Raw genomic sequence first — 26,988 nt, 5'->3', positions numbered from 1 at the left:
AAAATTTAAAATAATGGAAATTACTTATAGTTATATAAAAGACCATTAAAGCAGTAAAATTGAAACTTCAATTTTTTAATCTTGATCTCCTCCTACTTTGTTTACTTTTTTGAGCATGTTAGTGCTGTAAACATTTTGTGGAGTTTTGTTTAAACTGTAACTTAGGTTTTAGTTGACATAAAAACTGTATGTGTATGTGAGAGAGAGAGAGAGAGTGTGTGTGTGTGTATATATGGTAAGATACCATGTTGCAGCATGGTACATATATAAGTGCAGTGTTCAAATAAAAATGAGCTTATTTGTTTCTTTAAATATTATTGCTTCATTGTGTAGAAAACACTCAGCATTCTGTCTTCCCATTTTTAATATAATACATTGCCACTATCTGTGTCATGCTACTGTGTAGAACACCAGAACTGATCTTCCTTTTACTTAGTAATACTTGACTAATCAAAAGGCATTTTCAAAACACATGCCAGAAATAGAGTTTGTTGTTGTTGTTCTCATCCCTTTCCTACTTAACAGAAACAGCTTTTTTTTCTTTTTTTTAACCCATCAAGTTCAATTTGTACTACCCATATATTCTTGAATGCATGGCCTTCCACTGGAACATGATAAACCTACCAGGGGAAACACTTTAAAGAAAACTGACTCTCCCTCTCCCAGTAGCTATTAGTTGCCAATAGTTGGACTTCAGATCTGTCTTTCCTCTCCATGCTGGGATTTTATTTGGCCTGAGATTGCACCATAGGGCTTGTGATTTCATATGTGGTGCTTCCCTGCTGTGTCCGAAGTACACTGTTTGCCTGTAGCGATCCACCACCTGTGGCTCTTACAATCTTTCTGCCCCTTCTTCTGTGATGATCCCTGAGCCTTGGGAGGAGGGGATATGATGTAGATGTCCCATTGAGGGCTGAGCAGTCAACAGTCTTTTATTCTCTTCACCTTGGCCAGTTGTAGATCTCTGTGTTGATCTCTATCTACTACAAATAGAAGCTTCTCTGATGAGGGTTACGAGATGCATCTGTGGGTTTAATAAGTAATTAAGAGTCAGTTTAGTACTGTGTCCATTTAGCAGAAATGGTAGTAGTTTCTCTAGTCACAAGTTCTTGGCCCGGCAATAGTCCAGGTATGAGTTTCGTCATATGGAGTGGGACTTTAATCAGAAGGTAGTTGGTTGCTTCCGTGATGTTTATGCCACTGTTGCAGCTTATGGCCAGTCATTGTTGTAGCTGGCAGGGTTCACTTGATGTTTCATGCTCAAAACTTATTTCAATTAAATGTGAATAATTTAACTGTTAGGGATTACTACTCTAAATTAGCTCATCTGAATCCCCACATGTTCTTTCTGGCATATTCCCTCTTACTCCTTCCCTATACCCTTCTCCTCTACCACTCCATAAAGAAATGTAATTTATAATAATTCTTCCTTTGAAGTTTCTCTTAAAAAGAAAAAGTACATTTTAAAAAAAGAAAATAAAACTAACCCTGACCTTGGTATTTTGTATCTAAACTTGCTTTTCTGCCTTCAGTTTTTTTAATCTCTTTTTAACAGTTCCACTAACTGCAATAATGGTTATGTTTTTAAAAACATTTATCAAACTAGTCTACATGACAACTAGGACATTGTTGTTGAGAGAGACTCAGGGGAGTATGAATGGAGACAAAGTTAAATTTGAAAATGAAGTCTCTGGTCTTGTTCAACTTCTCCACAGGAAGAGAACTCTGGGGATCTGGAGGAATTCTCTAAAACAAGTTCAAAAAAGAACAGTACTGCCCTGGACGACAGGGGTGAGTGAAAGCCTTGCTTGTGGGTGCTGGGGCTCAGCCAATGCTAAACTTCACTGTGGGAGCTCATTTTCAGGTTCCTAGTGGCTTTACCAAGCAGGTCCACATAGAGGGGATGATTAGACCACGGGCCTGAGTGCAGGTGTCTGAAATGGTCTGCACTTGACTGTGCTGGGGGAGGTCTTTTGCTCTACCCCTTGGCATTTCTGTAAATAGCCTGGGGCAGAGACAGTCAGGGCCGGTTGGAATAGGTTCCAGGCCCTTTTGAGGCTATCCTGTATTTTCTGTCTGTTTATCTACACATTCTAAATCCTTCTATCTAATATTTCCTGCTGCTCTCACTCAAGAAAACTCTGGAAAACTGTGGGATTGGTGGGTGGCCACCCCACACTTCACCTGCTGGGATGTCCTTTTGCCCATTTGCTCCCCCCAGATAGTACAGTACCTTAGGCTTAAGTTTGTAAAGTTGGGGATCATTTTAATTTGGATCCTCTTCTCAAAGTATGCTGTTTCTTAAATAACTATAATCAGGCTTATTAGTTTTAATAATGAAGGTATGCAAATGAAGTATGTGTGTGTATGTGCATCTACGTGTGTACACGTATGTGTCTGAGACTGTGCAGATCCTCTGGGGTGTGATGAAAGCTTATCTGGTTACCAGCATTGCATTGAGCTCTGCATTTTCCCCAGATGACCTTAGCGGCAGTGAGAGTACAGGCGAAAAGATTGAGCTGAATGAAGATGATATCAAGTCACAGGAGGTAAGAACTGGTTTTCCTATTGATTTTCTCCAGAATGACATCCAAATGTGTCCTGTGCCTCTACATGAGTTTTTCATAAGTACTTTTCAGCCAGTTTTAGTGCAGTAGGACACTGTTCAAACAGTATGCTTTATTAATGTCATTCTGATTAATTGTGTTCATTTTGTCTGATTTCATCAAAGCTTTTATTTGAAACCTACTTATGGCATCATTACATAGGGTCAGTCCAATACTCTACAGGGACACTGTCAGGTTCCTGGCCTAGCAGCTTAGCACTGCAGGAGCAAATAGGGAAATGGGAGCAGCAGGAGGAGGGCCAAGGAGACCCAGCGTGGTAAGGCAAAGTCACGGGTTCACAGGAGGCTGTGTCTTCACTAAGTCTACGCCAGCCGTGTCTGCTTCCAGCCTAGTTATTCACAGGGAGCTTCTGGGTCAGAGAATGACAGTGGCCTGAGAGAGCCCTCTAAGTCCAAACTAGCCATTGCTAGTTTACCAACTCTTTAACAGTTTCTTGTGAGAAACTCATTAGATTTTTTTTTTCCTGTAGGAGATAACATTTGACCACAAGTAGCTTGAACCAAATCCCAGTTTAAATGGGCATACATAGTTCTTGTGTGGACAACACTCACTAAGCTCTTGTCACTCCTGTGGGACCCTGGACTGATAGGACTGTCACACTCACTAAGCAGGGGGACTGCAGTGAGAGTAAATGCAAGACCTTCAACATCATGTCTAAGCTGGGTTTATTCCTGTTAGGAACGGAACTCTGAATTGATACAGTGGGGAGTAAGTTATTCTTTTACTGTTGGGGATTTTTTCTCATGTCTCTCTTAGGACGATCAGCCGATAATTATTAAAAGGAAAAGAGGAAGACCTCGAAAATACCCGACAGAAACAGCCTTGAAAACGAGTAGGTGTTTGGCTCATTTTCAAGTCATACACAAGAACTTTCTGAACTGACCATCTAAGTAATTTTTTTATTATTATTATTTTAGAAGAAGATTCCAAAACAGAGACTGGCATTACCTCTGTAAGTAATTGCAAAAGATGAGGAAAAAAACATTCAAATATGTGCTCTTAGCCTGTGAACATCTAGTGTTGTAAACTACTTTAAGTACTTCAGAAGACTTTCTTAAAATGTGAGTTAGCCATTCAGATGATGCCTTGATATCTTCCTATGGACAGAGTTTTAATAGCCATTATTAAGTCTGTTCCATCAATTCCTAGAAGCTCAGTTATGTAAAATTAGAGAGCCTTGGTTAAAATACCAAGTTCACTGTTTTGTGTGGTTTTGAGTAGTGACTTTCCATGGGAAGTTTCTGATGACTTTTGCTGCTTTATAATTTTCTCTTGAATTGTTTTTAGACTGAATATACACTGATTTTAGAGCAGGGGAATTATTAATGCTATTTGTGTGGGTATGGGTATAGTGTGTGTTCATGTGGATGTATATGTATATGTGAATGCATGGATGTGCATATGCACATGAAGGCCAGAGATTGACATCAAGTGTCTTCCTTATAACTTATATAAGTTATATATTCCTTATATATTTTTTGAGGCAGGGTCTCTCCATTAACCTATAGCTCATGATTCAGATAGGTTGGCTGACCAGTGAACTCCCAGGATCCACCTGCCTCTCCCACCAACTCTGGGTTACAAATGTTCATCACTGCACCCAGCTCTTTACACAGGTGCTAGGATCCCAACCTATAGAGCAGGCACTTTATTAAGTCAGCCATCTCCCAGTACTGCTACTTTATTTCTTCGAATGTTCTTCTCTTTGACTCTGAAGAACATACCCAGTGAAATCATTATATGAGGATTTCATTCCATATACTTGGATGGCAGTGAGTAGTGGCCTAGAAAACATCACTTTGGATTTAAACCTCAGCTTTGTCACTTCCTCCCAGACCTGTGGCCTGCAGCCAGTCATGTAAGCCTTCAAGACTGCTTTCTTGGCTATGAAGAAGCACAGTGCAGTAGTACCTAAAGTACTTCTCTCGTAGTACTATAAGACTGCAGAGTCCGAGAACCACATGTGAAAGCACTTGTTGGCCTCAGGGAAAACTGACAGTTTGGACATTTCACTGTTCGGGCAGTCTCCAGAGTTGCAGCACGGTGGTGGGAGGATACTCGTCAGAGATTATTCGGGTGCATGGGCACCCATACGTGCCAGCTCTGCTGGACCAGCCACAAGAAATAGGTCCCCATTATTCTGATAATGTATTAAGTAAATGTCTTAAAATTTACTGGTTGCCTTTCTGTATGATGATGACAAACTGTTCATTTTAATTTTTACTCATTTAAATTTAGGTAGAACAATCTCCACCTAGCAGCAAACTGAAAGCCAGCCAAGCAGGTATGTACCAAGAATTCCTCAGCCTATGATCTAAGGAGCTACTATGTTTTCAGTTCATGCACAAGGACTGTTCAGAGTAGTTTTCTAAATAAGAGGTTTTTCCTAATTGAGCAGGGAACCTAGCCTGGATGTTAGGGGAGATTTTGTTGTTTCTCCATGAACTGAGTTGGCTTTTGGTTAAAAAAGAAAGTTACATATACTTACTGGGTTTTTTTCTTTAATCGGAGTTTCAGTCTGGGGCATTGTCATCACAAAAGGGCAAGACAGTAGAAAGCAAAATAGTGAAAGAAGGCTGAAGAGAAATCACTGCAGTGGCCAAGCTATAGATTGAGGTGAAATGGAAGAAGTAGCTCTTTGGAGCACTGTTACCGTGGAAGCAGAGTCACAGCCCAAGAAACTAAGCTCAGAGGAATAATAATGTCTGAAAGAACCCTCTGTACCATACAGACTTGAGATCTTAAAAAGATGAAATCATTTCAAGTATTTTGTCCTCATTCCAAAAGGGAGAAAAAAAATCACAAAATATTGATATTGCTTGCCCCTGGATGGGAGGCTAATAGAAATAGAAGCATTCCTTATTATTTAGTCTGCCTTGTTCAGATTTTTTAATGGGTTGTACATTTTAATCTCCTAGCTTAAGGATTTTTTTTTTTTTTTTTTTTTTTTTTTTTTTTTTTTTTTTTTTTTTTTTTTGGTTTTTCGAGACAGGGTTTCTCTGTGTAGCTTTGCGCCTTTTCCTGGAGCTCACTTGGTAGCCCTGGCTGGCCTCGAACTCACAGAGATCCGCCTGGCTCTGCCTCCCGAGTGCTGGGATTAAAGGCGTGCGCCACCAACGCCCGGCTAGCTTAAGGATTTTTAAATGAAAAAAAAACTGTCAGTGGGCTTAAGGTTGATTATATGAAAAGAAGGTGAATATGGCAGCTGTTTGTGTAACTTGGGAAAGTTTACAGTCTGGTCAGCAAGATACAGCAAGTACATAAGCCTGTATACAGGTTTTACGCACCTACTTATCTATAAGCTTTGATCTTGCTTTGTGTTTTTTCTTGTCTCTTGGTAAATGAAGGTTGTTCTGTTGTTTGGGTTTTCTGTTTTTTGTGTTTTTTTTTTTTTGTTTTTTTTTTGCTTTTGTTTTTATTTTTGTTTTGCTAACAGAGGAACAATCTGCTTCTGTTTAGTTTTTAACCTGCTTTTATTATAGTATTTAAATCAGTAGAAGTCTTCATACCTTGGACTCATTATAAAGATTGTGATCTTTGTGATTATGTGGTGATTTTGCTTTTTTGTTATTTCCTGAGTCTGGGTGAGAATGACCAGCTTAGGACAGACTTCTTTGATCTTATTGGATTAACTTTTCTATGTTCCTTAGTGTAATGAACCTTCAGAAAAGAGAAAATACTCTTCTCTTCACCTCTGAGGAATAGAACCTTTGAAGCCCAGAGTGGTGGCCTAGGCTACAAAATTAGTTTTTGAGTACTTGCCCATAATTTTATATTGAAATAATATACTACATTATCTTTATTTTCCTTACCATAATGTGTTCTCAGAAAATTGTAACATCTACATAAGACAGTTGTTTAAAGAATAAAATGAAGTCTACCAGCAGACTTATAATGCATTTATTTTTTGTTTCCGTGATGTGTGTATCTGGAGTGAAAAGAGTCCAAATACCACTCTACTCATGAATTGCATGACTGAACAAGTTATAGAAACCAACTTATTCAAGCCGCTTTTTCCAAACTGTAAACTGAGGTTAAAGTATTTATAGAGCAGTACTGAGATTTAGAAGAAACATCTCTATTCAAAAATCTGAAATGCTTCAGAATCCAAAACTTTTCCAGTGTTGACATGATAAAGTGGAAATTTCCATAGCTGCCCTGTGGATTGCTCTCAGAATACAGACACACTAAAAATACTGCATAATATTACCTTCTAGCCATGTGGATGAGGTATATAGGAAATATAAGTGCATTTTATATTTGTTTTTTAATATGTATGTGTGAGAGTAGGGCAGGGTGATATACTTGTGTGCATGTATGTCTGCACCTGCACATGGAGGTCGGAGGAAAGCCTCAAGTGTCATCGTCAAGAATGTCATCTGCTTGGAAATCACCAGTTAGGGTAGACTGGCTGGCCACGAGCCCCAGGCATTCCCTCCACCTCACCAGCATGTTGGTCAAGGGTCTGAAATCAGGTCTTCATGCTTTCACTGACTGAGCTAGCTACCTCCCAAACCCCAATTTTAGCTTTACATGTGGGTCACCTTCCTAAGAGCTTTCCTTATGGTATTTGCTGATATTCCCAAATCTGGGGGAAAAAATCCAAAATAACTCATTGTATAACAGTATATTAGCATTGAAATAATGACAGATAAAACAGGTCAGACCTACTGCTGAAATTTAATTTCTGTTTTTTTAAAGATGAGACCAATAAAGAAACAGCCAGCCTACAAGAAAGAAGTACAAGTAATGTAAGTACTAGTTTTCTAATTAAGGTGTCTCTTGTAGAAATACACTTAATAAATGCTCAGCTAACCACCCTTTCAACTTTAATATGGTGCTTCTAGGATGATAGTGAAGAAAAAATAGCAAGTATGCGGCGGAGAGGAAGAAAGCCCAAACGCTCATTGACTTCATCAGATGATGCTGGTATAAGTCTAATTTTCTCTCTCTCTCTCTCTCTCTCTCTCTCTCTCTCTCTCTCTCTCTCTCTAGAAAACAGGCCAATTTAAAAAGAAAGAAAGAAAGAAAAAGAAACGGGGGAGGTGCTTAGTCTTACTGCAACTTAATATACCATGTTTTGCTAATACTCACGGGAGACCTGCCCTTTCCTAAACAGAAACAGAGGAGGAGTAGATTGCAGAGAAGGAAGGCAGGGGGAGGGGTACTGGGAGAAGACGAGAAAGAGGAAACTTTGGCCAGGATGTTAGATAGATAGATAGATAGATAGATAGATAGATAGATAGATAGATAGATAGATAGATAGATAGACAGATAGACAGACAGACAGACAGATAGACAGACAGGTTTATTGTGAAAATAGAACAAAGTAAATAGAGGAAAAAACAAAAAGCACAAGAAATAGATACATCTGTACATTGTTAATTACAGTCTTATTTTTTCAAAAATTACACTTTTTTTTTTTTTTTTTTTTTTTTTGGTTTTTTCGAGACAGGGTTTCTCTGTGTAGCTTTGCGCCTTTCCTGGGACTCACTTGGTAGCCCAGGCTGGCCTCGAACTCACAGAGATCCGCCTGGCTCTGCCTCCCGAGTGCTGGGATTAAAGGCGTGCGCCACCACCGCCCGGCAAAATTACACTTTTTTAAAAAGTACTTTTTAGATGAAGAAAAATCAAGCCGGATGCAACTAGAATTAATGTTGCATAAATGTGTGTGAAATGGCTCTAATCCCTGCCAGAAATGGCACATCCAGATGCTTTCCTGAGTTCGTGTGAAGGTTTTGCAAATGCTGGCCGTGAGATGCATAAGTAAACTATCCCAAATGTGTTTGAGATTAAGGTAAACAGTTGTGAATTGCAAGTACTGAGACCAAAAGGAAGTGGAAAAGCACTTCTTCTGCTTCCAAGTTGCTAAGACCCTAAGTTCTACTCCATGACTGTCCTGGGGAAGCGTCTTTGGGAATTGTATAGTCCAGGTGTTACCCTTCTGTCTGAACAGAATCCTCAGAGCCAGAAAGAAAGCGCCAGAAATCAGTTTCTGAAACATCTGAGGACAAAAAAGATCAGGAGTCTGATGAGGAAGAGGAAGAAGAGGAGGAGGAGGAGCCCTTGGGAGCCACCACGAGATCTACCACTAGATCAGAGGCCCAGAGGTAATGGGAACAACCAAGAGCCTCCAGAGCCTTCAGCAGCTGCTCTGTCTGGAAACAGCTCTGGGTGTCATGGGACTCTGTTGAAGCCGTTTCCTTTCCGTGTTCTCATCTCTACTGTATCATCTCATGGAGAATGTGTTTTCTGTCTCAGTTGCTGGGAGATTACTTCAAAGTCTTTGCCTGGTTTAAGAGCTTGTTTGATGAAACCTGTCAATTCTCTCCAGACATTTTTAAGCATCTGCTTTCTCAGACACTGTGTGCTGAGGACCATGAGGGAGCCCAGAGGCCCACACACAGCCATCACCTGTGCTGACCCTGATGAACTGCCTGAGTTTGTGTGTTCCCCTAAAGTATGTTCTCTCAAACCCTAGTAGAGTCACAAAACTTTGGGGGTGGGGAGGGAGGACCCAGCATGTGGTCACATGAGTTTGAAGAAGCCAGTGAGTTCTCTCTGCTTCTTCTAAGTTTAAGGACATGAAATAAAATGAATTATTTTAGGCTTGGCAAGGTCCTAAAGGAAGGAAACCTGTTGTAGTATTTGCCCACAAGACTCATCCCTAGCTCCTCCCTGTCACTGCCCCTGTTAACACCAGCAGTGCCCCTTCCTACTGCATTCGTTGAGAGAGAATGTGTGGCTGCGCCGCCTAGTTCTCCCTAGTGTTCACCACTCTTGCCAGAGCAGAGTATTCCAGTGTTACTGTCATTCACACACTGTTGATTTTGGCACAATCTTCTATAAAATATTTCCTTTGAAGATTTACCATTAACATCTGTCCCCATAATAATAAAATAATACTGTATCATGTTTACAAAAAGATTTAAATTCATCCCATTTCTTTAGCAACATGGTTTGATTTCTCAAAAGAGTGAGATTATTTAAAGACAAAAGACAAAATCAAGGAGCTCATATGACTAAAGTTAAAATAGCCTAGTGTTTGGGCTTTCGGAGGGAGAGGGGTTGCTGAGAAGGGACAGCTGACATGAATAGGAGTCACTGAACCCGGAGTTGTGCTGAGAGAGTGAACATGCCGGAGTGCAGCACCCATCTCATCAGTACCTCTGCTTCCCTCTTACACAATCCGAGAAGCCCTTCGGTGTAGTGGGCTCAACTACAGAGTGTTGCTTAGACTTTCTGTCTTCCGGACTATATCCAACAATCACTAGCAATATCACAACTATCCTCAAAACAGTAGCCAAATTGCATTATATACATGTATGGTATTGTTTTAAGAATAAGGAAAATACATTTCTAAAAGAATAAGTCATGTAATTTATAGGTTTGTGATCATGAGTTATCAGTGTTGTCAATGTTCTTTAGGAACATGAGATTTACTAACAGATGCTTTTCTGTTTGGTTTAAATTTCTCAACATGTGTTGGTTGGTCCCAGAGCTCTGGTATCTTTGTGGTTCCTGGGTCTTCAGTGTCGGATTGTGTACACTCTGATCCTCTAGTACTGCTAACCTTGGGCGCCTAAGCCACAGCAGCTCCTCTGTGTTGGTCCTGCTCTTGTACAGACCTCAGGGGCAGGCAAACCTCTTCCTCCCTGGCCTTCTCTTCCTGTGCACTGCAGAAGCCAGCCTCCCTGTGACTTCTTGTTTCAAGTTCATCTCCTTGCCCCTCGTAATAATTCCCCTTACATATTTAGGGCAGTTTTCAGGCCTTCTTCTTGTCCTGAGCTTCCTTGTCATCTTATCATTGTTTGCTCTCTAGTCTATCTCTCTCTAAGAAACAAATGCTCTACACCAGGTGTGGACCAAATAATCCAGAAGGCTTGTTCTGATCTTATAGATACTGATTTTCAGTATGCATCCAAATTGGAGTTTCTAGTTCTTAGTTTGTATACTAAGTAAATCCATTTTCTTCCTTTTCTCTGGAAAGTCAGCTCTTTCTAATCTGATTTCTTTCTTGTATAACTGACTACTTGGAGCATCAGCATTTAGTTCTGTGTGCCATGCTTTCAATAACTTCAGTGTCTTACTCTGTTTTAATGAGCTCTTTGGTGCCCTTGTCTGCCACTATATTTGCTATTTTCAGAGTCATCTTCTAAATTGTGGTAAAATTTGCAAAGGAAAAGTAGAGACAGTGCCCTGAAGGTAGAGTTAGTCCTGGCTGATGCTGAAGTCTTTACTAGCAATGATCAAGAGACCCTGTCCCTTTGATTCTTTGAGTATCCATAGCTGTCTTGCCTGTGAGAAGTCTCTTCCTTTCCAGTAGGCCATGGCCTAGAGAATCCAGTGCTACCATTGCCCAGTGTCTCTATAATGTGTTTCAGAAAGCATCATAGCAAGCCATCTACACGTGCAACATCCAAACTTGGCATCCCAGAAACAGTTTCTCCTAGAAATCGCCAAAACTTAGCAAAAGAGAAGTTACCTACCATGGAAAAAGTTAGTAAATCTCCCCCATTAGGAAGGTAAGTCCCTGCCTGCGCTTCAAGTTGTTAACTCCCAAGTAACGCTTTTCCTATTTTCCTAAGAGTATCTGTCTCACCAGATAGCTGTCTTGAGGGATCATGGGTTTCCAGAAATAGGAAGGCCTAAAATAAAAGTGCTATCAGTGGCTTTGCCATGTAGCCCAGCCATAAAGGTTTGTCCTTGACTCTTGTGAGCCTTACTGGCCAAATCTCCTGTACAGAGACTGAAGTCAGGCATGTTTCTTCTCAAGTGATTGCATGTCTGAATGCTTAGTTCAGTCTGCACAGTGTGGTGAAGCATGTCACAGCTTAGAGGCATTTTAGGTTTAGAGTATTATAGAGGTAACAGAACAAAAGCGCTCTCAAACAGCTCCCTGCAGCTTGCACCTTGCACCGCAGCCTGGTTCACCTCTGCTTCCCACAGTCCTCCTTCTTTGCCTCTGCTGTGCTAAGGCAGTGGGTGCTCACTGCCTGCCTCGGTGAGTCAGGTCCGTCCTTTCAAGCCCCTATCCTACAGGGCCTCCTCTCTGCTGCAGCCCATTCTCATCTTCTATTGCATCTGCAGCCGGCACTAAACAGTTGGTAATGGCAGGTGGCAGTGGTGTAGGTAGCCTAATTTTGCTTCTTCCCCTTAACTGTTGTTTCTTCCTTGATGTCGGGAACTTTTCTTGCTCTTTGTATATGGTAACATTCATAAACAAAAGATGATTCCATGAATACAAAGATTGTTCTGCACTCTCTTACAGTGTCTGATCCTCATAGCACACTTGTAATATGTGTGTACTCTTACCCACCAGTCTTAGAAAGGAAGAAAATTCTCTCATCCTTGTTGGGTGAGATGAAATATTCATCCTTATTTTCTATGTGTATGTCAGAGTACCAGGACAGTCTGGATACACATTTCTCAGAATTGAGTGTGCAGAGAAATCACATGGTGGACATACCAATTGTGTCTGTTAAGCATTGGGCCTGTGAGCCTGTACTTCCAGTAGGCTTCTGGGTATAAGGAAAGGGCTATCAACATACCAGCTCCCACAAGCGGAGAGAAGGAGCCTGACTAGAGATTCTGCTCCCTGCTCACAACTCACAGCACAACACTGGCTCCTGTTGCACAGCGGCTCTACAGTAACTTAGTGTTCCCTGTGGCCGGTGGCTTCCCATATCACAACTTGTAATGGGTTATTAACGGACATCTTCCTTAGCTGTGCTCAGATCATTCATAGATAACCTGTAAGAACCATTCATTTGCAACACCATTCAACTCAATATGTTTTCTTCTGCTGTCAGAAGAACAATAAGCATGTCTTCTCAGCAATAAACATGTGTTTCTTCCTATCCTGCACCTTTAGTTTTCCAATTCTTTAATTTGTCTATAAAAATTTGCTGCTTGCTTACCATATGATGAGCAGATACGGCAGTCTGGTTAGATAACATGTTTAATATTAGCAACTGCCCAGAGAAATGTCTTTTCTAATGACAGAAATGAATGTGCTTCAGACTTTCACAGTTTTGATAGCAACCCACAGTTAATGGGTCACAGTGCAGCTAGTGCTCAGATTTTAGCTACTGTAACAGACAAATGCTCACTAGTAAAACTTTATAGATATGGTGACAGTGGCATTTTCTGTCATCCTCTACTACCATGTTGCTATAAATATTGATTGTAACTACAGTCTGAAAAAGCACAGGAGATGAGTTATAATGGCTAGTGCTATGGTAAAAGTCTAAAGCACTGTATAGTTTCTAGGGAGGAAGCTGCTTGTGTTGTGGCTCTGTACTGTGGAAGGCTTCCCAGAGGAGGGCTTTTGAACTGGAGTTGAAAAAAAAAGAAATTTGGTCAGGTGGGTTGTATAGAATAATAAGAAAAAGGGAAGAAATGGGCATGTGGCTCAGTTGGTAGAGTGCTTGCCTAGAGGGCATAAAGTCCTGGGTTGGATTCCCAGCGCTGCATAAACTGGGCGTAATGGTGCATGCATGTAATCACATCACCATTGGAAGCTGGGAGATCAGAAGTTCAAAGTCATCCTATGCTTCCTATGCTACATAGGGAGTTCAAGGCCTGCCTAGGCCACATGACATTACATGACAAAAGGAAAAATAAATCACGTGTCAAAACATGGAGAAAGATGAGTTATTTGTTTGAGTATAGCAGTGCTTGAACAGCACTGCAGTCTGGAGTGCTCAAAGTAGCGAGCTGGCTGTGTAAAAACATGCACTGTGCGCTGGATTGCTTTGCCCTAGAAGCTTCAGAGAGCCAACAAGAGGTGTAGATGTCTGAGAATGGTGGCATGATTGAGTTCAGTTACCATGCTCCTCGAAACCCCCTACCATGCCAGCTGGCTTCCCTAGTACTACCCTGTGCAGCATGGTTTCAACTGTCGGATAGAGGCTAGGTTGACATCCTGCTGTGTTCCTGCTCATTGTTTCAAGTGGGGACTGTGTGTATCAGTAGAACAAGGGTCTAGGGAAGGATGGTGACAAGACCAAGGTTAGCACCTCAGGGTGGTGGGGCTGGGACAGAGTGCAGGCTTCTGTGCTCCTCCAGAGCCCCATCTGTGCTCTGCTCAAGGCTGGTAAAGAACCAGACCGTTCCAGGCACTTCTAGTATTAAATACTGGTGTCATGTTTTAAAGAACTCCCAAGTTATTTGAAGCAACCGATTTGAACTCTCCTCATTGTCTTGGCTTTTGTTCAATGCAGATCAAAGGTGCAGCTCTCTCCTTCTGTCAAGCGCAAGCGAGAAGTCAGCCCTCCTGGAGCTCGAACAAGGGGCCAGCAGAAAGTGGACGAAACCCCTCTGAAAAAGGCGAAGCGGTAATGCTGACTGCCCTGGCCCTGGCTTCCTGAAGAACAACCCAGTGGAGAGAAAAGGGACAAGCCTCGCCCCATGGGCTTTTTCTTTTTTAAAACAAGGAAAGGATTTGCATGTGCTGTAAGTTCCTAGGTGCAAGCTTGTTCTTATTATGTTTTAAACAGCTTTATAAACCATTGTTCATAGACGGTATTATGTACAGTCACTTCAGATAAAGGAAAATAAGTTTACTTTGTATCTGAACTCAGCAAAGTAGGTGTATATTTTAACAGTGGAAATTGGGGTTTCCCAATGTGACACATCACTAATGCAATCCTTCCAGCCCACCAGACACCAGGCTGCCCCCTGGGGATCTGTGTATAGTATATAAACATGTAAAAATAGGCTGTATTTTACTCAATGTATGATGCTAATCAATGAACACTTTATTTATTTTACAGAGAAATCTTATCTGTGAACTTTACTATATATCTGTTTATTTTATTTTATTATTTTTTTTAATGAAAAGAGGGTTTTAAATGCTATGCAGTCATTAGTAGAAGAGTTCTAGGACTCTGCCTGCCCTATAACTATCTGCATATGGCCTGGCAGGAAACAGAAATTCACGCATGCATTCAAGTAAAGTAGTTTAGGTGAAGAACGGACTCCGCTGCTTTCCGTCCACAGTCGTGACTGTTTTCTAAGAATGTAACTTGTTTTTCAATAACCCTTGTTCTGTGGCTTTACCACCAGCTCCATTAACGTAAATGACTGGTTCAGGTAAAGTTGCATCCTACACCCTCTGGGGGTCCATTCCTCTCTGTGTTGTTCCCAAGCCTCTGCCACCGTCTCCATCCTGTCTGTGAAGATGAGATTGCTCCAGTCTACTCAGCTTCAAGATGTCATGTTGTTTTATACAGTTATTTCAGGATAGAAACTGGTTTTATCACCAGGTTCTTTTTTAAACATGTTTTAACTCCCATAATGAACAAACTGTCCAACTTAAGTTTTTCATAAAATAACGTTTTCTTAAGATCAGATCTGTTTCTTGCAATGATATGATGAGTTGCCAAATGATTGAGATCATTTTAAAGGCTCTGTTCATAGTCTTGTTTTATAATTAAAATTTACATTCATTGTTGTGTGGGTTTTTCATTGTTTTGGGTTTTTTTTTTCTTTTTTTTTTAATTTGGGTTTTATTTTATTGTTTTGACTCTTAATGTAAGGTGGATATTCTTGTCATTTTACATTGTTTCTTACTGAAATTTTATATATAAATTATAAAATGTTTCCCTAAAACTTGAGTGACAAGAATTTTTTTCCTGGTGTCTTAAAAGCCACTTATAGTTAGAAGTAAAACTGAATTCCAGCAGTCCTGCTTCCTAGAGTAACAATGTTAAGTTGATTGGGTCATTAGCATTGCACACCTAAACACAATCTCATTGTGAAACCAGCACTCATTAGTTTAGAGATGCCTGGGGACTGAGTTGGATCTACGGGGGAGAAGCTGCCTTCTAATGTGGAACCAAGCAGTAGAACTATATCAGGCATGTTCTGGTGGGGTAGTCAGCTACCTCTTCGTAACTTGCAGTGGTTCTGAAGCCCAGGTTGAGAAGATAAACAAACCTGGGGGATGGGAGATATTGCAGGTATGAAGAAGCAGTTCTTAGTCGTGATTTGATGCTGAAAGGATTTAGCAAAATGGAGGAGCTCAGAACATGAGATATCCTAATTTGCATTAGGAGTCCCAGAATCCTAAGGACTACCTGGTTGAGGAGCTGGAGAGACAGATCAGCAGTTAAGACTACTTGTTGCTCTTTCAGAAGCCCCAAGTCCCATTACCACCATCCATCCATAACTCCAGTTCCAGGGAATCTGATGCTCATTCACCGGGAATGCTCATGATGCACATAAATACATACATAAATGCAAGCAAAACACTTATACACATAAATATTAAAAAAAAAAAAACAAAAAACCCGTCCAACTCAAAATCCCCGTGGCTTTCTTCTACTAGCCCACTATGAAACACAGCTGTCACTTTCTTGGCCTTAATGTTGCCACCACACCACTTCTTCAGAAGCTTTATCCATCAGCTTCTCCATCACAGAGCTATAATCAGTCAAAGTTAGTGGAGTACCCCATGACTGAAGATGCCACGATGCTGTGGCCCACAGAGGATGCCTGCTTGCTTTTAACCTACCACCATCCTCCATGTCTGCTTCTGAACTCTTTCCTCAGATTCTCAAATATAGCTCCCACCATCCAGACTTCCTGAATAGCTGACCCTGTCACATTCACCCTAAGTAGGAATGGCCAGCAGGGAGCACCATCTCCTAGTGGGATCTCGCATAGTGAGCTGATGCAAACTGGAAACCACACTTATCTCCATGCCCTAATCCAGAAGGTTGTTTCCTTTGCCCATAGAAAGGAGGTGCTAAACTTTCTGCAGATGCCCCCTGCCCTCAGGACCAGCTGTAGCAGAGCTTTCTTCCAGGTGTCTTTGCAAAAGATGGAAATCCAACTCACTTGAGATCCTAGGAGAGAGTATTAACTGATAGAAAGACCGAAAAAAGTTTGCTTTAATTTCTTATGTTTTTAAGTATTGTTCATCCTGACAACAAGCACACATTACATTTTCTAAAAATCACTGCTCAGTCATCTTCAAACCTACACAAATATACTCAGCATAAGGAAGTGTTAAAGCAGGCATCTTTCCACCACGACTGCCTTTCTGGAGAGTAGATGACTTTCTAGGACTTTGCACACTCCAGGGATGCATCATGAAGCCAAGGCTTAAGAAGTGGCAACAAGCCGCAACTGCTATACAGATACATCTGCAGAACACAGCAGGGGGCAAAGGACTAACTCCTGGCCCACTATGCAGTTCGAGTTTTAAGTCTAAAATGTTTCAAGCAAATTTGGACCCAGAGAAAAGAGCATTTTGGAAATTGAGCGGGGAAGACGAGACAAAGGTACCATGTTTATCACATCATCTTCTCAGAAACTTGCTGGAGGAGACAGAAAATAAAACACTGGTTCCAGGAGATAATGCTTTCGAGAGTACCTTCACTTCGAAGTTCCACGTAATAGCATATGTCTTTAATGCTAGCACTCAGAAGCAGAAACAGGCACATCTGTGAGTTTGGGGCCAGCCAGGTCTACATAAGGAGTTACAGGAAAGTCAGGACTGCATAAAGAGACCCTGTTTCAAAAACAACAACAGAATGTGACAGGGGCTGGAGGGCTCAGTGCTCAAGAGTGAATATGGCCTTTTCAAAGGACTAGAGTTTGGTTCCCAGCACCCACAACTATAGGTAGCTCACAACTACCTATAACTCCAGCTTCAGGCAACTCCAACACCTTTGGCCTCTACAAGCACTTCACTTACGACAGATACACGTAATTAAAAATAATTTTTTTTTAAACCATAAGAGGAATCTGGTTAACCCAGTGTTCTTCCCCAACATACATGGAATTGAACAACATCCATGGAAATCAATACTGTGTATCATCTTGGAAACCCTGAAGTCAGAGCCTCACAGCAGCCTTTGTGGAGGATTCTCAGATTCCACATTTTCCAGTTGGAAGAACTGGGATGGTGACCAAATAGCTTGCTCGTGGACACGAACGAACTAGCATGAGCGGGTCTAGCGCCAAGATCATCTCTGTCGTGTGCAGGGCTTCCTCCATTTCACCCAACTAGTGTCCACAGTGGACTATGATACTTTCTTTCATCCTCTTGCAATAAGCTTGACTTTTTTCAAAGCACTTGTTATAAAATGTCAACAGTTAAGTGATGATACTTACCATCAAGTCATGTCTGAGTTGTAAAAATGTAGAGATCAGCAAGCAAAGAAGAAAGTCACCCCCAACAGCCCTCAAAGGCAAGTGTTATCACCTCACTTTGCTACACATGCGTACATCCCTATGCCATATTCTAACTTGGGAGTATTATGCATTATGTGGCATCATTAATTTATGTTAATTACCCCAGTTAGGTATCCCATTAAAATATGTCATGTGTTCTGAGCCATTCACGTATTACTACTTGTCTTAGTTAGGGCTTCTATTGCTGCAGTGAAACACCATGACCAAAAAGCAAGTTGGGGAGGGGAGAATAATTTATTTGGCTTATGCTTCCATATCACTGTTCATTATCAAAGGAAGTCAGGGCAGGATCTTGGAAACGAGGTGATGCAGAAGCCATGGCGAGATGCTGCTTACTTGCTTGTTTCCCATGGCTTGCTAAACCTGCTTTCTAACAGAACCCAGGACCACCAGATGGCACTACCCACAGTGGTCTGGGCCCTCTCACATTGATAGTAAGAAAATGCTTTACAGCCAGATCTTATCGAGGCATTCTCTCAATTGAGGCTCCCTTATCTCTGATGACTTGCTTGTAAAAAGTAGATATGAAATTAGCCAGTACATTAGTCACTCCTCAGCTAAAAAAAAACATTTCCAGGTGAGGGGACTGCGGAGAGAACCACACACCTTTAATCCCAGCACTCAGGAAGCAGAGGCAGGCGGATCTCTCTGAACTTAAGGCCAGCCTAGTCTACAAAGTGAATTCCAGGACAGCCAAGGCCACAGAGAGAAACCCTGTGTCAAACAATTTTGAAAAAAAAAAAAAAATGGTGTGTGTGTGTGTGTATGAACTTTGTTCAGGGCAGAGCTTTCTAAACTCACTAGTGTCCTAATACAGTTTGTTTAATTTGTTTATAATTGTTAGATCACAAGCTGTCCATATGTCCAGAAATGAGCTCAAGCTGGACTATGTGATTTTTGGAGGTTAGATAAAAGCCAGTATTCCTCAGAAACTTGCGAAATGGTTCTTGATTCTCCATTGACATATACATATGTGATATCGGCATATCAAAGCCCACACTGGCCTCTAGGCTCCCTCAGTCCCACAAGTACCTGTTAGAGATTTCAGACTCTACACTAGCATCTAGACCCCTCCCACCCCCTAGTTACTCTGTATAGTCCTCTCTATAGTCCACATGATTTTCCCACCCTATCCTATCCCTCTCTCAATCTCTTGCTATACTCTCCCTCTTGATATACTCTAACTCTGTCTTTAGTGCTCTCTCTCTGTCTCTCTCATCTCTAGCTCTATCCCTTGCTGTCCTCTTACTGTCGAGCTATTCTCTTGCTATATCATTGTCTCAACTATTTTCTCCCACTCTGCTTCCCTAGCCCTGGCCATGTCTAATCTGCTTTCTCTTTCTCTCTGCTCGTGACTCCTCCAGATGCCTCTGGATATTTTCTCTCTCATATTCACAATGAAAACCTTCCCCCCTAATTATGGAGCAGTCATGACAGTAGTTTCTTTAATGTACCCCCTCACATGCAATAATATCTATAGGGACACTGAGAACTATATTGGCTGCTGACAGTTGAAGCCATTACTTTATTAGCCACAATACTAAGCCACCTTGCCAATGTATTTTCTTTTTTTCCCTCCCTTCAGGAAAAATGTACTTTTTCTTTTTAAACTGAAGTTATAATTCAATGAAGACTGTAACTTTGAGGCATACAATAAGATGATTTGGTATATGCACTCATTGTGAAATGACCACAATCAGGCTCATTACTCTACCAACCTTATACTCATATAGTTTAGTATTGTGCGTGCATGCCATGTGTGTGGTAAAAATACATAAGATCTTAGCAAGTTTCAAATATACAATTACAGTATTAATAAATACTTGCCATACTGTGCTTTAGATCCCCAGACAGTATTCATCTTTTAAAAAAAAAAAAAGATTTTTTTTTTTTATTATGTATACAGTGAGTGTTCTGTCTGCAGGCCATAAGAGGGAGCCAGATCTCATTGTAGATGGTTGTGAGCCACCATGTGGTTGCTGGGAATTGAACTCAGGACCTCTGGAAGAACAACCAGGGCTCTTAACCTCTGAACCATCTCGCCAGCCCCTGACAGTATTCATCTTACAAATGAAAGTTTGTATCCTCTGGTCATCATCTCTCGATTCCTCCATCATACCCTCAAACCACTGAAAAACACCTTTCTACTCCTGCTTCCCAGTCTGACTTTTAGATTCTTCCTGCAAGTAGAACTATCTACAATACTTTCATATTGCTTGGATACACACCAGAATTGGGATTGCTGAAACATGGGCTGGTCCTAATTTTTGGAAATTTTTGAGAAATATCCTATTTTTCATAATGGGTGTACTAATTCATGGTCTCCATAACCCTGTCTTTTTTTTTTTTTTTTTTTTTTTTTTTTTTGCAATAGCCATTCTGAGTTGAAATGTCATTTTGCTGTAGTTTGATTTGCTCTATGGTGGAGAAGTTTAGATGTCAACTTAAAGAAGACCTAGGAATTTGGCAAGGCTTATTTGGGACATGTTCATCAGGGTGATTCCAGAGGCAGTGGTCATGTGAGTCTGAGATGATTGAATGAAGACTATCTATGTCACTGTAGATGGGGCCAGCCAGCCAGCCAGGGCCAGAAGGCTAGAAGAAACAACAGTAGGAAAAAGAGAGAGTGAGCAAAGGAGGGGAAGGAGAAGGGGAGTGGAAGGATATCAGTCTATCTCCCAGAGCTGTCATACACCTTTCTTCCCCTGCCCCTAGCTTTCTAGTCTATCAACCCTAGACCCCAGAGCTTATGCCAGCCACCCCCAGACCAGGTTCTCAAGCTTTGGGCCTCAAGCTAAGAGTTGGTCTATTGGCTTCTCTGGTTCCAAGGCCTCAGAAATGCACAGAGACATGCTTCCAGCAAACCAAGGTCTTAGCCTGCAAACCACCTTTATAGGAACCCATAATTGTGGGAGCCAATTCTTTAGTGAATCCCCTGCCCCATAGCTGTGACTTTGTCTATGTCTGTATCTGTTTGATAGTATGTTACCAGCTATGTGTCTCTGGAGAGCACTGACTAATACAGATTTGGGAACCAGAAATCATGCTTGAAGAACAGAGCTCTAACGCTGAGCTTGCCTAATCCACATGGGGCTTTGTGGAATTAGCTTTATCTGATTAGACCAAAAAATACTGAGGATTCTACTTCTAGAAGGTCTGAGAGCCCCGATCCATGTCATGAACTGTTTGTAGATATCAGCCTTAAAGTTTAAAAGATCAGAGAGTGATTTTTCTAAAGAATGATGATGTTCATTCTGGGGGAAAGGATGGTAAAGCAAAACATTACAGTGAGAATGTGCATCCACAGTAAATAAAAGCACAGTCAAGGAGGGTGAAAAGGGGGGGCATTAAACATGCCAAAAATAAGGAAGATCACATCAGGTGTTCTGGAATAATGTTTCCTGGCCACGACAATTAGCAATGAACAATGTCACTCTGAGGCTGAACACAGCTGCTAGGCTGTGTTCGAAACAGCATGTGACTGAGGTGGCCTCTCCAAAGACTTGTGGTTCCAGCATCAAGGCACTCACACATAAGATCCTTTAACCTCCCAGCTTTATTTACCTTCTTTGGCAGGTTACACCCAAGTGTCAGCATTTTGTTTCTAATGGCTTTTGAATTTCTTTCTCCTAATCCACTGTTTAGGAGATAAGCAGGTTGGTAACTCTATGTGACACTTTTGAACACTTCTAGAGAAACAAGAAAGATGATGTTGGCTGGTTGTTCCTATCATCTGTCACTAGCTAAATGGTTAAAGAAAAGGATTGTTCAGGATATAATTTAGCCCTAGATCCACATAAACAACCTGAGGAATTTTTAACATAAAATTTTTACACTTAAGTGTGTATGGGTTGTATGCACATATGTGTGTGTACATGTATCCATGCATAAGTTCAGAAGACAGAGGAAGATGCCAGGTGTCCTTCTCTGTCACTCTCTGTCTTATTCCTTTGATACATGATCTTTCACTGAACTTGGAATAAGGTTGCTGAACAGGAAGTCCCACAGATGCTTCTGACTCTGCTTCCAAAGGGTGACAGCCATGCACATAGCCATATCATCTAAGTCTACCCAGGCATCTGACAGTGAGCCTGGGCAATGGCAATGTGCAATGTTTGTGGGTCTTCCCCAAACATGAAAGAGCCTAGTGTAGTGGCACATACCTATAGTCTCAGGTACTCAGGAGACTAAGGCTGGGGGGCCGGGGGCAGATCAACTGAGCCCAGAAGTGGAAGACTATTGGATCAACCTGGGCAATATTCTGAGCCCTGTCTCAAGGAGAATGGGAAGACACTGAGGAGAGGGAGGGACACAGCGGGGCCCAGAGAGAAAAGGAAGAGAAGGAGATCCAACAGACAACTAGAAAGAATCGAGTTTGGTTTCTAGTCACCCCTAAATCTTGACATCTCTGCCTTCATGTTGTCTCTGACCCTTTACTTCCCTAAGCTTTGGGTTGGATTGTCCTCACTCCATTCTGCATATAAACACAAATGTTGGTCCAGAACTGATGGTGCAGTATGGATATACTCAAAGTTTCTCTAATCTCTTTTTCCCTTTTAGACTGATGACATAGAGATGGGGATAAATAAATATTTTCAGACACATCATGACATTTTTGATAAATGAACGCCAACCATCAAATTTCACATCAACCCATTCTAGACCACCAGTGATACTTGACAAGTCTCCCCTCATCAATCTTTCCTAACCTTATGCCTTCTCTTCTTTGCTTAAAGATAAAGGAGCTTAAACTTAATGCTGAAAGGCTGGAGGAACTGCTCGTTGGTTAAAAGCACTTATTCTTGCAGAGGACCTGTGTTCAGTTCACAACACCATGGTGTTCTTAACCATCCATAACTCCAATTGTAGGGGATTCCATGCCCCCTTCTGGTGTCTGCAGGCACCAGACCTGCACATAGTTATTTATGCACATGCAGGAAAATACTCATAAAAATAAAGTAAATAAATCTTTTTTTTAAACTTCATGCTAAGTTAAAGTGGTCTTTTCAGAATGCTAATCTACCATCTTCTCAATTTTGCTGGATTACCAGATGAATTATTTTTCCTGGCCCAGCAACTTGTTCTCTGTTGTCCTTTTCAGGTCCAAATAAACAGACTTGGACTTGACTGGAAAAGAAAAAGATCCTGCAAGTTGTGATGGGCATGCATGGGAAGACCAGACAAGGCCATGGATATCATGTTCCTACCGTCTAATGAGTCTTCCTTGTCTGAAGTAACCTCTCATACAGACATCTCTCCTGTCATGGCACAGGCCTTTCTTCCTCTACCTGAGGACACTGAGTGTCCCCCACTGAAGCAGTTGCCAAGAAAGAGAATTTTGGGTCTTCTCAGGATCCACTACTACCTCCTTCTCTGCTTCTAAACTTATAACTATATTACATCACAAGAAATCTACTTGAGTTTTCTGATTAATACAGGCAGAAATCCAGGGAAATGTGAAAATAAATGTTAATGGTGCAGAATAATAATGGAAAGACTACAAAGCTACTTCAGGCAAAACACAATGGTATGGGCCCACTCAGGCAGATTCTGAATTCACTGTTCTAGCTTGGAGAGTTAGGAAATGTACTAACCGCTTTGTTCATTCCTTCACTCATTCATCTGTTTAACTGACTGCAATATGGATCAAAGGATGGCCCAGCACAAGCAAATTGGAGATGCCTAATTCCCTTTCCTTTACTATAGAGAAGAGATGCAAAAGCCTCAGGAAATTGGCATGAGAGACTGGACTATCATCACATAAAATATACATATCTGTTGCAGGAAGATCTGGAACATGCCTTTCATCTATCCATTGGGAAGTAGATTACTGGGGCCCCCAGCATTGTTAAAGTCTCTGGTTTCTCTTCTCCATAGTCAACAGCTTACAGAGGGTGCCATAGGGATTCAACGGGAAGGGTTAGATGCAATGGGTATAATCTGATGCCCTGACGGCATGATGTCATGACAAGTGGAAGTACTCAACACTCAAAGACAAGGAGGCAGTGGTCACTGTGATGGACAGAGGCAAAGCAGCAATCAAACTGATCTGGACCATGGATATTTATAGCTTTATCTGGTCCATCATGGTGTTCCAAGATAGAAATCCATCCTACTAAATTCTTGGCAGATCTATACAATGAAGGTTAAATGAATACACATTCAACAGCACTCATAAAAAAAAAGAAAAAAGAAAAAGAAACCAGACACCCAGGGCTCACTTGTCCAGTTCCAGAACAGACAAACTTGGCATGTAGCAGGACCTTTATATTGGTTCCCTGAGCCATGGAGAGAGAGGTCTATTATGATGGGAGGGGCTAAGTGTAAACCATTAGAGCTTCCAAGACTTGAGCACTTTTTAGACCTCCAACCCCTTGAATAAAGATGAGTCTGGGACTACACTAAGAGCTCCAGAATATCACTGAAAAAAATACACTGTTAATATTTCTCCCACTTCTTCCCCAAAGAGGCGTACAGCCTTTTGACAAGATACTTGTTCATAGAAAGGGGAACAGTTAGACCTTTAGGAGATTACTGGACTATGCCTCTGAGCTGACACTGATTCTGGAAGACCAACAGGCCAGTGTGTCTAACCAATCAGGAACGAAGTAATCCCTGCAGTATTAACTCAAGTCTGACTCACAGTGTGGTGTGTTCACAAGAGCCCCAACTCCATTTGGTAGTCCCAATTCAGAATGCATAATGGAAACATACATGCTTAGCAGATGGCAGAACCCTACACTTGTTTCCTGGTCTGGATAATTTACTTTTCTCATTGTTGTAACAAAATACCTGACAAAATCCACTTAAGGAAAGAAGAGTTGATTCTGGTTCACCGTTTGAGGGCACAGTTCATCATGGTGGGGAAAGCATGGCTGCAGGAGCTTGAGGCAGCTGGTCACATTGCATCTACAGTCAGGAGGCAGAGGGAGATGACCTCTAGTGCTCAGCTCACTTTCTCCTTTGTAGTCAGTTGTGGACCCCAGTCCATGAAATGGTACCACCATGCTAGAGTGGGACTTTCCGCTTCAGTTAATCTAATCTAGATGATTTCTTACAGATTGTCCAGAGGCTTATCCCTTGGGCATCTAGACTCTTTCAAGATAGCAATAAATGTTAACAATTACCAAAAAGAGAAGAAAAGAAAGGAAAAGAAAAGAGTAGAACAATATTAACTATTATGACATGGACTGTGGATTTGGGCTATGATAAGCAGAACCAAATGGGAACCAGCAGTTTCCTATAGCTAGGAGAGCGAACAACAAAACCTATCCCTAAAGGCATTGATTCCAGCTCCTATGGCTTAATTGCTTTGATGGCCACCTATATGACTGTTGGAACCCACTTAGGTTTCCTCGTGGCTTCACCCAGCAGGTCCGCATAGAGGATGATTAGGACCATGGACCTGAGTGCAGGTGTCTGAGATGGTCTGCACTTGGCTGTGCTGGGGGGAGGTCTTTTGCTCCACCCCTTGGCATTTCTTTAAAAGCCCTTTGGTAGAGACAGTTAGGACCCGATGGATTAGGATCCAGGCCCTCTCGAGGGTATCCTGTATTTTCTGTTTCTCTCCCCCTCTATACTTCTATCTAATATTTCCTGCTGCTCCTGCTCAAGAGTACCCTGGGGAAAAGTGGGGGTGGGATGGCCCCCCACATATGTCCTAGCCCAAAGGGAAGAATTCGTCTTCTAGGAAACCCATTGAACTTTCATTGAGCTGGAAGTCAAGGCAACCTAGGGATCCTTATCCTTTCTAGCAACAGGCTAAAGGAATAGTGTGTTGTCTGGGGTAACTGATCCAGGCTACTTAGAGCTAGCTACTCCACTACCCCACAGTGAATATAAGAGAGTATGTTTAGAGTACAAGTTATTTCATAGGATGCCCCTTAATATCCCATATTTGCTGATTATGTCCAGTGGGAAACAATAACAATACAGTTTACACCAAACTGCTAGGGCATAGAGACACTTCAGAAATGAAGGTTTGGTTCATCTGTCAAGGTAAAGAACAGTGATGAGCCAGGATACTTGCTGTAGACAGAGAATTAGAATGGATAGTATGTACTTATAAATATGAGCTATGAGCACATAACCAGTTACAGAAATGAGGACTGTCATGAATATTTCCTTCATATTTTGTTAAGAATGCATCCATATATGTATGTTACACAATTCCCTTTGCATCCCCTCTGCTTTTAATTCTTATAACATAAGGTGGATGAACTTCCTATCAATATTTAAGCATTATTAATTTATATAATTAACATTTAAGTCATTGGGTATCAAACAACAGTAAACATCACCCCAAGACTCTGTCTCCTGTTCTGGGGGGTAAGATTAGTTCACTTTGATGTTTGGAATAGTTGCATCATATTTGGTGGGACTGTTGCCTGTCACCATGTTCATTTGTCTACTGTGAAGATTAAAATGGCATGCACAACAGGGAAGTCACAGTGTTTACATATCCTACTCACTGGATGTAGAAATTCCTAGAAACTTGGTGAAGCATGAGTGCATGTATCTGTGAAGAAGTTAGTTCATACCTTTGAGTGGAGTACACAGAGAACATGTGTCCTCCATGTGGCCAGGTGCCATCCAGTTAGCAAAAGTTAGGGAGGAGAAAAGGAAAAAGGAAATGTCCTCGGCTCTGTCCTTTTGGAGCTAAGACTCAATCAGCCTCTCACAGAGTTCTCAGGCCTTCAGTGAGAGCTGTCCCTTCAGCTCCCGTGTTTATTAAACACCTGTGGATTTGCACTGAACCAGGCTACTGTCGTAGCAAGTTCTTCAGTCAACACAGTTTGTTTAACACCAAACCTCCACAAGCACGAACGAAGTTCCCTAACAAAGGCCAGCATGTGTTGCTTTATATAGCTGATAGGTTCTTTTTCTCTGGAGAAGCCAATTTAAGAATCCTCCCTAGACAGAACTCACAGGAAGCCCACTGGCATCCTGCGCCTCATACCACAAGACAGAATATGGAATATAGAAAGACTGAAGATTGAGGTCCAGATGTAATGGTGTAAGGATTAGAACAAGCCACATCCTGGTTGCACAGCTAACTTGCTTCCCTAGATATTCAAACTTCAAGGCCGTGGATAGAAGCACTTTCTGTGTAAGCCTGGTCTCATCCCTAGAACCTAAAATGGAAGGAGAGAAC

General features: G+C 41.5%; 1 protein-coding gene across 16 annotated transcripts in view; it reads left to right on the top strand.

The window, feature by feature from the left end:
* Bod1l1 (biorientation of chromosomes in cell division 1 like 1) overlaps positions 1–15,242 on the top strand; it is a 55,369-nt gene extending 40,127 nt beyond the window's left edge. For 8 of the 16 annotated variants that reach the window (XM_076546200.1, XM_042285925.2, XM_076546199.1 and 5 more), the window contains exons 18-27: positions 1,716–1,791; positions 2,479–2,549; positions 3,384–3,459; positions 3,545–3,579; positions 4,866–4,911; positions 7,329–7,378; positions 7,475–7,556; positions 8,584–8,737; positions 11,012–11,152; positions 13,853–15,242. In XM_076546200.1, coding sequence (XP_076402315.1) covers positions 1,716–1,791; positions 2,479–2,549; positions 3,384–3,459; positions 3,545–3,579; positions 4,866–4,911; positions 7,329–7,378; positions 7,475–7,556; positions 8,584–8,737; positions 11,012–11,152; positions 13,853–13,970 — 849 coding nt within the window. In that variant the 3' untranslated portion in view covers positions 13,971–15,242. The remainder of the gene's footprint in view (positions 1–1,715; positions 1,792–2,478; positions 2,550–3,383; positions 3,460–3,544; positions 3,580–4,865; positions 4,912–7,328; positions 7,379–7,474; positions 7,557–8,583; positions 8,738–11,011; positions 11,153–13,852) is intronic. The other 8 variants (XM_076546204.1, XM_076546202.1, XM_076546203.1 and 5 more) reach the window with 1 other exon arrangement.
* Positions 15,243–26,988: the final 11,746 nt, after the last annotated feature.

Source organism: Peromyscus maniculatus, chromosome 10 (assembly GCF_049852395.1).
Source record: "Peromyscus maniculatus bairdii isolate BWxNUB_F1_BW_parent chromosome 10, HU_Pman_BW_mat_3.1, whole genome shotgun sequence".
Lineage (NCBI taxonomy): Eukaryota > Metazoa > Chordata > Mammalia > Rodentia > Cricetidae > Peromyscus > Peromyscus maniculatus.
This window is presented reverse-complemented; position numbering and strand designations above follow the sequence as displayed.